The sequence below is a fragment of the Heteronotia binoei genome, chromosome 7 (assembly GCF_032191835.1).
Source record: "Heteronotia binoei isolate CCM8104 ecotype False Entrance Well chromosome 7, APGP_CSIRO_Hbin_v1, whole genome shotgun sequence".
Classification (NCBI taxonomy): Eukaryota; Metazoa; Chordata; class Lepidosauria; order Squamata; family Gekkonidae; genus Heteronotia; species Heteronotia binoei.
The window spans coordinates 87298687-87310862 of record NC_083229.1 but is presented as its reverse complement, the minus strand read 5'-3'; the positions used below and the strand labels follow the sequence as shown (position 1 = coordinate 87310862).

The 12176-nt window shown below is 43.1% G+C and overlaps 1 protein-coding gene across 3 annotated transcripts in view; it reads right to left on the bottom strand.

Moving 5' to 3' along the window:
* The window catches only part of RALBP1 (ralA binding protein 1), a 38687-nt gene that overhangs the window by 17409 nt on the left and 9102 nt on the right, over positions 1-12176 (bottom strand). For 2 of the 3 annotated variants that reach the window (XM_060244009.1, XM_060244010.1), the window contains exons 2-4: positions 8762-9058; positions 5895-6338; positions 457-806 (exon numbers count right to left, since the gene is read on the bottom strand). In XM_060244009.1, coding sequence (XP_060099992.1) covers positions 457-806; positions 5895-6338; positions 8762-9005 — 1038 coding nt within the window. In that variant the 5' untranslated portion in view covers positions 9006-9058. Of the gene's footprint in view, positions 1-456; positions 807-5894; positions 6339-6590; positions 6723-8761; positions 9059-12176 lie in introns of those variants that run through there. The other variant, XM_060244011.1, reaches the window with a different exon arrangement.

The window sequence follows — 12176 nt, the reverse complement described above, 5'->3', positions numbered from 1 at the left end:
AGTTCACTTTGTCTCATTCTCTTTCCCAAGGTGAAGTTAAAATTAAAGGATTCACCCAGAGTCTGTTCCAGAGTGAGTGGGTGGCTTGGCTCACCTGCCTGATTACGAGGTCTGCAGATTGGAACACCTGCTCTCTAGGAGTGCCACACAGGCCTGAATTATACAAACTAAAACTGGGAAATCAATGGGTGAGCCAAAAGCGGTCTTGTTAGCCTGTTGCTGCTGCCAACTCTAATGATTTATGTGGATTCCAATTCATTAATTTCACTTAATGCCTCTCTTCCTCAAAATATGGTTCCGAGGAATCTCCCACCCAGACCTGCTTCATTTCAACAACAGAATTGCATCACGGATATTTAGGGCTTCTGGACCACTTATGACATATGCAGAATACTGGGTAGAGTGATTTCAATCACCATATCAGAAAGCACCCCAGATTAAGCAGAATGTATGTACCTGAACAGTAGGGCTGAGCACTATGGAAATGTTCTGGATGTTCATTTTTGTTTCCAGTTCTTTTGCAATGACGTGGTCCATGTGCACAACCAGCCAGGAAATCATCAGCTGGTTGTACTCTGGCAGCTCTTTCAGGAGGCGCTGGCATTCTTGCACTTTCTCAGCCTCTATGCTCTTCCCGCAGGCATCTTCAAAACGTGGCATAAGCTCTTTGGTAAGCAAATTTTCAGGCAGTTCTCGCAGGTACTGCTTCAACAAGCTGGCTACAGTGTTGGGCTCATATTCCTCTAAGTTTGGAGATTCTTCACGATCATAGGCTGCTTTTAGCTCATCCACTTTTGATTTAATTCCTTTAAAATATTAAGAATGAATTATAGAGGATGTTAGCCAACTAAATTTACAATACACTTTTGTGGCTTTTTTATTTGGAGAGCTGTCATCTAGATCAGGGGTGTCAAACTCATTTGTTATGAGGGCCAGATCTGACATAAATGAGACCTTGTTGGGCCGGGCTATGTCAGGTTGGGCTGAGCCATGTCGGGCCGGACCATGTGGGTACCTCTTTAAGATTAGGCAGCAGAGATATAAATTTTATAAGGAAGCTCTGGCTCTTTCCTTCCTTCCCCAGGGGATGGGGGGTGGGGTGGGGGGGAAGAGGAGTCTCAGCCAATAGAAGGAAGAGAGGTTTGGCTCAGTAGCTCTGCTATGCAATTGGAAGAGCCTGGTAAAGCAAGCTCTGTCTTCCCCCTTCCTCCCCAAGGAAGGAGCCTCAACCAATGGAGAAAACAGAAGTTTTGCTCTGTAGTTCCTGTGCAATTGAGCAAGACTTGCAAAACAAGCTGTTATGCAGAAGGAAGCGAGATATAGGGAGAACGAAGCAGATGACAGCCAGTTGCTCGGGGGCCTGATTTGGCCCTCAAACTGCATGTCTGACACCCCTGACTAGATCAAGTTTATATAACACACCTTAAAATCAGAAGTTTACAGTGGGCAATAACTTTATAAAGAAACAAATCCAAATACTATAAAATAAATGTAATATATACTGAAATCCCACCTATTATTTACTAAACAATGTCTTATGGTGCCTTGAGAAAGTCTCCAGACATCGGTCAAACAGGCAAAAGACAACTTTAGAACTGGGGACCAAACATGGAGAATGTCTCCCTGTGTCCCCTTCTTCCTACATACAGTATGCCTAAGACGATGCTCTAAATCAGAGGTGGCCAAACTGCAGCTCAGGAGCCACATGTGGCTCTTTCACACATATTATGTGGTTCTCAATTCAAAGCCCCCACCACCCCATCAGTCAGCTTGGAGAAGGCATTTCTCTCTTTAAATCACTTCTCCAAGCCAAGCCAACTGGCGGTTTGGAGAATGCATTTAAAGTTGCTTTCTTTCCACCTCTTCTTCCATCATCCCTCTCCCATCTATTTTCCTTCCTTTCTTCCTGTCCTGCAGCTCTCAAACGTCTGCCATTTATTCAGTGCAGCTCTTATATTCAGAGCCAGTGCCAGGTTTTTATGCTCCTCCCTCAACAGCTCAGCAGCTCTGGCCGAGAGCAGGAAGTTCCTGCCATGCTCCTTCCCCACCTGCCCTGATCCAGCATCTCTTTCCCCTGGGCAGGGCGCTGTCCAGCTTTGCCAAGTGCCCCAGCGCCTCGCTTAGCCTTCTAGAGTAAAGATTGAAAAGGAGTTCTAAATGTGTGAGTTGCCAGTTTGTTTTTTACTGGGGAGTGGGGTGATTGGCAGCTTTAAATGTGCACCTATTGGTTTTCTGAATAACCCAGCAAAGAAGACTGATTTAAAACCGTGTTCCTCCAACCTTGGAGTTCGTGCTCAGTCTAGGAACGTGCAGAGTCTGGGATCTGAATGCAATTATATGCAAGAAGCCCAGGGATGAATCAGGGAGGGGAAATCATTGAGGTCATAAGGAGAGCTAAACAATGCATTTGCTTAAAAAAGACGAAGCAATATCCAGCGTGCAATTTTTTGGGGGCCCTGCTCAGGTAGGCAGAGCCCGTTAGCATCAGTGGTTCCTATGGCAACCCAACTGGATCAGCTGCCTTCATGAATATCCCCTCACCCTCTCAGTCCCACTCAGCTGCATGAGGAAGCCAGAATAGCAGTGATGTCAGGAGAGCCCCCAAGCTGGCCACGAGCAGGAAGGTCCTGGCTACACTTCTTCTCGCCTCCCCGATCCAGCCTCTCCTTCCCCCAGGCAGAGCACTGTCCATCCTTGCCAAATGCTGCCCACCCGAGACCAGCCCAGCGATCCCTCGGCCCCCTGCCGTGACTCACCAGTATATACCCAGCACAGGGAGGGCTCAGAGAGGAGGAGGGAGAGCCAGCCTTGCACCACTGTGGGCTCCCCCCAATGTCCAGCTGCCCCCCTGCCCTCATTCCCAAAGTTGGACTGGGGACTGGTGAAGATCAGCTGCAGTGGTGCTTCCTGAAGCCTCGCCTCAGCTAGGCTTGGTCACTAGAGGCCAAGCAAATGAGGGCAGGGAGGAATGAGGGAGCAGCAGCAGGGCTGCCTTGGTGTCTGTCTAAGGGGCCACAAGCCCTGCTCCCCTTCCCTCTCCGGCCCCTTGTGGGGGGATTAAGTGCAGCCTAACTATACCTCACCCATACCCGCAGAAGGGCAGGTGGCTGGGCAAGATCCAACAGGGGGCTCTTCTGCTCCTGGGTTGCTGCTTCCTTGGTTCCATCTTGCCACGTGAGTCTCTTTAAGGCTGCCTGTCTCCCCATCGGCAGCCCCCTCTCTCACCCCCACTCAACTCAGGACAGAACTTTTGGGTTGCCAGCCTTAACAAGGGCACCTGCTGCTAGCCTGTCATAGCCAAGCAGCCACCACGCTCCTCCTCACCTGGCTGTGGCGCATCCAGGATGCATGCTCTGGCAGACATGTTGAGCACTGGCAAACCCCTGCCCTCACCCCTGCTGTCGTGAATCATAAGGGGGCACCCAATTCAGCACCCCACTGAGCGCCACTGCCCCAGGCGACGTCCTAAGGTCGCCTAGTGGGTGTGCTGGTCCTGCTTACGTTAAGCAAGTTTGGCCACCCCTGTTCTAAATTCATCTGAGAGATTATAGTAGGGCACAAAAGAGAAGACATCTTCCAAGGTACTTCAGCCCAAAGCTACTTAGGGCATGATAAGTAAAACCACCATCTGTGTCCCAGTTGTAGAGAAGCAATTGCAGCATTGAGAAATTCTCATTTATGAATCTCTTGTATGAATCACCTCCAGTCACTAAAAGATTAAAGCAGCAGTCAGTATTGTAACCAGAGGTAACACCTACTGTATGCATAATGCTTAGAGTTATACACTTTCCACTGTCTCACTCTTGCTGCTAGGCACATGGCTGTTCATTCCAATATAATTAACTAGAGAAAGGATCTAGGAAATTCAACACATAGCAAAACAAAATGAACAGTAAATTGTTTATATGATCCGTGACTCCAAAACAAAGATAAAGTGTGACAGTCAAACACACCCGTAAAGTGCAAAGTTAATTTTTGTATTAAGTTCTAAAAATTAACAAAATATTGGCCTTTCCTAACCTATAATGCTATATACACTGTAGTGTATACCAATGTACATGAATGAGAAGTGATGAAAGGTGTAAGAGTTTACAACTGAGCTTAGTAGGGGAACTAATGATCGTTTCAAATTCCTGGGAGTAGCAGCAAGGGAGACAGAACCATGGCAGGGCCAGGATGGCTGTTTCTAGCCTCAAGAATTTTTGACTATCCTGCAGTTTACTGATCAAATGGTCCTCTGTGAAGACCTTTGGTTCCATGTTTCTAGTCTGTAATATGCAGTATTTCCACTTAAACAAGTGGGTTGCCCATCTTAGTTGAACATATGAACATATGAAGCTGCCTTATACTGAATCAGACCCTTGGTCCATCAAAGTCAGTATTGTCTTCTCAGACTGGCAGTGGCTCTCCAGGGTCTCAAGCTGAGGTTTTTCACACCTATTTGCCTGGACCTTTTTTTGGAGATGTCGGGGATTGAACCTGGGACCTTCTGCTTACCAAGCAGATGCTCTACCACTGAGCCACCATCCCTCCTTGTTCTGAATTTGACTGAATTATTTCTGAATGAATTCTCTCACAAGCCTGGATAAGAGGCAATACCCAATTTTGCCACCAAAGCCATACTTTATACTGTCTTGCAAATGAAAGAGCAGGGACTGGATAAAAAATTAAGACTCAAAATGTTAAAAACCATCAAGGAAAAAAGATGGGTTCCTGTATTACTGTGAGATCTACAGTGTCATAGAAAGTACAGTGAAGGCCTTCATATGTTAGAACTAACCTAAAATATTCACACATAAGACATCTTCAAAACATTTACTTCCAGTGCAGTTTTTCCTCTAAATTCTGCCACCAAACATGCCTTTCACTTCTTGTCAAAACAGAACATGCATTGCATTTAAATCACTCGCATGATTCATCTCTCACAGGTGGCATTCACAATTCCAAATACAGCTGTATAATTGAATAAATGACTCAAATCACTGTTACTTTTATGTAGGTCGAGGCTACGCAACTACTGAGAATGCTAATGATCTTGGCATTGCTACCAGGGTGTTTTCTTCAAATTCAAGCTGAAATCTTCCAACTGCTGCTCTACACTCTTCTTTCTGAAGATGCCTATAAACAAACACTTTGGGTATAAATTTATTTTGGAACTAAAAAACAACAGCATAGGAGGAAATAAAAAACAAAATGTCCTGTCTATTGTCAGATCAATATTTTACTTGTTAATGCATCTTTTCATAGTAAGGAAATGAGAATATATGACAAAATGCAGGGATAAAATAAAGACCCATGACACCTCCAATTACATGAATATGGCTATGATCCTTGAACCATTTATATCAATATAGTCCCCTTAAAATCAGAGACTACTACAGAATAAGCATCATAAGACTGCAGTTGGGAAGTACCATGGGCTGACAGTGCACTCCTGTGCAGAGGTCTTCCATTCTAAGCTCTCAGCATAGTACTGTACTGTAACTTTTCCTGTCAAAGGATAAAACTATGTTAATTTTTGCAGCTGCCTTCAGCAAACAGATGGCTGAGAAAACTGCAAGTGCCATGCTCAGGCAGTCAACTATCAATGGAGTTGATAAAGTGCTTTCGCCCTCAACTACAAAAGAATGAATTTGCTCATTTAACCATCTCTGCTGTTCTAATCATGGAACTTTTTCAATTGTACTTCCAGTCAGTATCCTCTCTCTCTGAAATTCAGGACTAATAACAAATGACCAGAAGTATCTCATTTAGTGTGATTGCAAACATTTGTCTAGTTACATAAATATACTCCTATTATTGTGTAGGGAATGCAAGATATAAAGAAATCAACCATGTCTGGTTAAACAAGCAGGAATAGCATACAAAATATATCATCCTGACGGCCACTGTACCTGAAACTCTGTAGATGCCTTCACATTTCATGCCATATTTTTCTACGTAATCTATACATTCCCGGAAAACTGCAGGCAGGCGAATGCCATCATATAACATGGTCCTTTCTGCTGCATCTGCCAGAGGGATGCCAAACACAGGTCGATACCTGGGAACATCCACTTGGGGTAACTCCACCTCCTGACTTGGCTTTTTCTTTTTCTTCTTCTCTTTCCACTGTTTGACAACATCTGCTGCTGTTAAATCTTTTGATTTTTTCTCTTTATGCTTATCCTCCTTGTGCTTTTCATCTTTGGGTTTTTCTTTTATCTTAAAATCCTTTTCCTTCTTTTTGGAGAAGCTTGGTTTCTTGAAGACATGGATCCCCTTGGAGCGCTTTAACTTGGATGGACTTTCAGCTTCGTCTCCAGAGCTGTCTTCCTGAAAGGCCGCATACCCTTCCGCTGTTGGGAGAACGAGGGTGAAATGGCAAGAAATGCACTTGAAATTCAACCTCAAAACAATGTAAAGGCAATGTAAGGGTATCAATCCTTTTAAAAATCAATAGCTCTTTTGCTATCAATTTCAGTGAGATGAGGAGTGTTCTTAATTATCCACTCACTGAGAACAGGATAAACCAGATATTCTAGAATATAAATGCATTCCTGTACCAGAGCATACATACAGAGCAAAAAAAAAAGAAGAAGAAAACTTACCTTTCAATTCAATAGGCAAAGTTGTTCCAAGCATTCTGACACATCATCAACTAATTGTGTGGTTTATTAAGTTTTCATTTCCACAGTCATAAGACAAATATTGCCATCACTGCAAATTACAAGGTACTGCACTGCCTCTGAAACAGATGCACATGAAATCTAAAAGGCTACACCCCTTCTGCAACTAGCCCTGCCTACCCTGTAGGCAAGAACAGGAAAATAATTACAAGATTTTTTTTTCTGAACACACACCCATCATGAATCACAGCACATGTGCTAAAATAAGGTGGAGGGTGGGAGCACATGCAATGTTTAGCTTTGAATGCTCTAAACATCATGGATTACTGACCACAGGAGCATTATAATGTTCCAGGGTAGTTAAGAAGCTGCCAAAGTGAGAGTAAGTATACCACATTTCCTGTGGATCCAGGCTACCTGGAACTAAAAGATAAGTGTGTAGCTACAGCTGTGCTACCATGGCCCACCGTTGCAGAAGTATTTTCAGCTGAAGAATAAAATCAAGATGCCTTCACTGCTCTGAGTTTTCAACTGCCAACCTTCAAATTCTGATTTTTGACTTCCCTCTCCTTGTGCTAGAGCTCTGATTCCTGCCACTGTTTCAGTCCTTTCCCACAGGTCTGAATTGAAACCCTGCCTCTACTTCCAGTTCTCTTTCTTCAGAGCCAGTTTGGTGTAGTGGTTAAGTGTGCGGACTCTTATCTGGGAGAACCGGGTTTGATTCCCCACTCCTCCACTTGCACCTGCTAGCATGGCCTTGGGTCAGCCATAGCTCTGGCAGAGGTTGTCCTTGAAAGGGCCACTGCTGTGAGAGCCCTCTCAGCCCCACCCACCTCACAGGGTGTCTGTTGTGGGGGAGGAAGGTAAAGGAGATCGTGAGCCGCTCTGAGACTCTTCGGAGTGGAGGGCGGGATATAAATCCAATATCTTCTATCTTCTTCTTCAACCCCCATTAGAGAGCCAAACCGTCCTCTTGACTTAACAGATTCTTATCCCTTCACATAGATTGATGACACCTGTTCCTGGCCACCAAGGCTTTTCCTATCATATCTCTATAAATTTCACTCTCCTTGTTATGTTCCTTAGTAAGGAGGAGGAATTGAGGGAAGACAGCTGCCAGTTTGAAACATCTAGGCTGAGTGTTTTTCTGCCTCTCCTCTTGCTTGGTGCTGGTACTGACAGTCTGGTGATGGCCAAAAGGCAAAAGCCTTTTGGCCAGTTATATTGACCTGGCATACATCAGCCCAGGATGTATTGTTTACTTTTTTAAAAAAAAACCCTGAGGTTGTAAATTGGTTTAAAACATACATTTTGATAATCTGCTTTGGGTCCTTATTGTGGAGAAAAGTGGGATAAAAGTGTATTAAATAAAAATATAAAAGAAAGCTCTACTCTGACTTTTCCATAGCCATTACCTTTGTCTCCTGTAAAAATGTCAGGCTTTGAATCAACAGCTGTAAATTATCAACAAACTCAAGTCGGAAATAAAGTGATAGTGAAATATTAGACCCATGCTTTGTAGCTTAGAATCTTTATTATTTTTGAATGTCTATGGGCAGTTCTAATCACACAAAATCATAGAACTGCATCTTTCCTCCCGATTATGAAGGCACAAAACAAAAAGTAACGTGAAGATCCTATCATGTCAGTGTTCCTATTTGAAACCATTTAAATATCTTAGGGGTTAGGAAAGTTATAATATTTTCACAAATAGGAAACCTGATGAATGGTAAAACATTAAATAATTTTTGGAGTTTGGAATAGGTATTTTACTGTCATTCTTTTATAATTCAATTGGCCTAATCAAGTGAGACTCAAGGATACCAATAAATGTGTTGAAACAAATTCACATGCCTTAAAAAGAAATGCCTCTGTTATTATTTTATAACCATTATGAATCAATGTATTATTTCCATCTAATTATATTCAACCAAGCATATTTAATGTGGTACTTTTTAATTTTAAAATAGTTATAAAATATTTCTATATTAAAAACATTTACATTGATGTTAAGCTATCATGCTACATAATTACCATCAATCAGTAAAGAGAGTGTTTTTTCAAAAATGAACACATTGGGACAATGTCATGAAGGAGGCAGTAAATTATCAGATAAACACAGGAGTGTTGCACAAATAAAAAAATGACCCTACTTCTTTTCTCTTTCTTCTTAAATTTTCCTTTTTTCTTCCCATGATCTTTTTCATCATCAGATATAATATCTGGAGGTTCGTGCAGGCTGTCATGAGGTGGTGAAGGTTCACCAGTTCGATATAAGCCTGGGAATTTTGTTGGGCTGATTTCTTCAGAACTTGGGGTTCGGGCAAGACTCCCACTATGCTCCACCCTGCGGTGCTCACTGGGGCTGCTGGTGGGAGGCAGAAAGCACTCAGTCATTCTTACTCTCTGACCCCACAGCAAAGCAATATCCTGTTACCTGTCCATGTTGCCTGTAACAAGAGAACATAAGAAATTAATGCAAAACATTCTTCAGCACAATTAGATCCTTACCTTATTTCAAAAACAAGAGCATGTAGAATAAACTACATTGTATCAATCGGAGTATTCACAACAACACATACAAAGATAACAAATTTGTAATTAAACTGCAACCATGCATTTAATCAGATTGAAGAGATGTAGGCATGAAGCTTTATTTTTCTTAACAATTTTATTTGAGTATTAGATTTTAATGGAGCAAACTATAAGCCCATCTTGAACTGTGAGGGAATGCTTTCTACATATTTTACTAAATTCAATTTAAATAGTTATAGTTTGCACAGTCTGTTAGACCAACAGCACACAACTTCTTGAAGGTTGAGATACTATTTATTCTTTGATACATACTCTATGTATGTGGTAGGATAGGTATTCTAATTACTTCTTTGCACAGTTCTAGCTAGGGTTGCCAGCCTCCAGGTAGGCCCTGGAGATCTCCCATTTTTACAACTGATCTCCAGCTGGCACAGATCAGCTCCCCTGGAAAAAATGGCTACTTTGAAAGGTGTACTCTATGGTACCATGCTGAGGCTCCTCCCCTCCACAAACCCCATCCCCCAAAGTTTGCAGGTATTTTCCAACACAGATCTGGCAACCCTAGTTCTAGCTCTATGACTCCTCCCTGTTCTAGCCCAATTTAACAATACAGGGGAAAATGTATCTGAAAATCTGTACCTGATGTCAAGCTGAAAGAGTGAAATATGATGCAACACCTTGCACTGTATGCACTACAAACCATATTGGTACTTCCACAATTTCCCCAATATTTCATGCTAGCTTCAGATACTCTTCTCAAGTTGTTTTACTGATGTTTTATTTTAAATAGCTTCTTTGCTGAGACAAGAAGCGTAATGTTGCATCCAGATGTCACAAGATAAATTTGTTAAAAGAAGTTTGTTGGACAAACCTTTATTAGTCCCCTAAATGTACATAACATACCACAATTTGTCCATAAATCACAATCTGTCTACTGCTTGCCCTATTTTCCACCTCCAAGAAGTATCTCCAGATGTTATTCCAAGCGTTCTTGCATAGCTAGGCTTCCAGCAAAGCCTCAAAAAGTGTATAGCCTATTTCCTATTAGTTAGCTACAAAAAGTGGAGGGGAGCAATGATGAGGGGAAAATTTGTTCTTGCTTAAGGATACCTCAGTCTCCTTCTCCCTTCTTTCTCTGTAGCTGCTTTCCTGAGCTCCCAGTCTTTTAAAGTGAAACAAAATTTTATGGCCCTCCACCTGCCCTTTCTCTCTTGACTGTTGCCAGCCACCTTCCCCTTCCCACATTCTGCCCACCACAGCCTATACTCTGAAACAAAACAGTGCTCACTCACTCACTCACTCTCTCTCTCTCTCTCACACACACACACACACACACTTCTTTCAAATCTACTGTTGGTAGAAACAACAGTCTCTGAAACATGTTCCTGCTTGATGGGCCATCACTAACAAGGAGAGCAGGCATGCAGAGAAGGTGGAGCTGCCTGAGAAGAGCGTCAAGAATAGCTGAATGCAGCTGGACTGGCAACCGTTTTCCACAGGTCTGTGTTTGTTTATTTAGAAAAAAAATTACCACCTCTCCAGGAACATGTCTGAGGTAGCTTACAAAATATTATGAATAAAAACAGAGCATTAAAACATTAATTAAAACCCAGCCCACCATTAAAACAGACCACTGACAGCTTGAAATAACAGTTTCCTGACAAAAATATTGTTAAAAAACACAAACCCTTTATAAAAACCTAGGTAAACACAAACATTTTGGGCTGGTGCCAGAAGAAAGCAGCATTGGCAACAGGTAAGCTTCAGAGAGAAGGGCATTTGGCAAGTCAGGTGCTGCTACTAGAAAGTCCAGTGTCTGTTTGCCACCCATCTCACCTCTGAAGACAGGGACACAGAGAGTAGGGCTTATGAGGCAGATCTTAGCTGACAGACTGGACAACATAGGAGGAGGCAGCCTGTCAAGTATCCTGGCCCCAAGCCACTTAGGACTTTAAAGATAAGAGCCAGCACTTTGAATTACGCCTGGAACACGTGGGCAGCCATTGCAGATCTTTCAACACTAGGGTGATATAATCCTTGTATTCTGTCCCTGATAATAGCCCTGCTACTTCATTTTGAAGAAGGTGAAGCTTCTGAACAATTTCCAAAGACAACCCCGCATAAAATGTATTACAGTAATCTAACCTGGATGTAATCAGAGCATGGATCACAGTGGCCTAGAGTTGCCAGGTCTTAGCTGGCTCCTGGCAGGGGAAGTTCCTCACATATGCAAAGTGCGCCCAGCAAGATGATGTCACCCAGAAGTGACACCATCATGCCAGGCAGACTCTAGCAATTCGGGTGAAAACTTTATGGTGCCATAGAGTTTTTAACCCAAATTGCTAGAGCATCCCTTGCACAACGTGCCCAGTGTGATGATGTCACTTCTGGGTGACATCATCACACTAGGGACATTGGGTATGACAGAGCTTTTGGGGGGCAGGGATCCCTCCACTAGCCAGCTCTGTGCCAGCAGGTTGTGGGCCCCAAAACCAGGGGAACCCCTGCTCCCAGCAGGAGGCTGGGAACTATACGGTGGCTAGATCATGCTTTTCAAGCTATAGCTAGAGCTGGCATATCAGCTTAAGCTGATAAAAGACACTGTGTGCCACAGAGGAGATATGGACAAGAGCAAGCAGAATCCACGTTATGAACTGGTTCCTTCAGGAGTGTGACCTCCTCCAGTACAGGAGGCTCCTCAGTCCTTGATCAGCTTTGTCACCAACCAGCAATACCTAAGTATTAGTCCAGATTGAACTTCAGCTTATTGGCCCTCATCCATTCCATTACTTTCTCCAGGAACCTGTCCAGGACAGTGCTACCCAAATTTCTGCATTCAAAAATCACAACAAATCACAACTAAAGGACCAAATATAAACCATGGTTTGGAGTTCCAGTTTAGTACCAGAAGACAACTCTCAGCATTCAGAAACCACACTAGAGTTGTCAGGCCTACTGGTATAGCAGAAGACCTCCTCCCTCCCATTCCCATTGCCCACCACTGCTCAAGTTGGGCAGCTGGACGAGATTCAC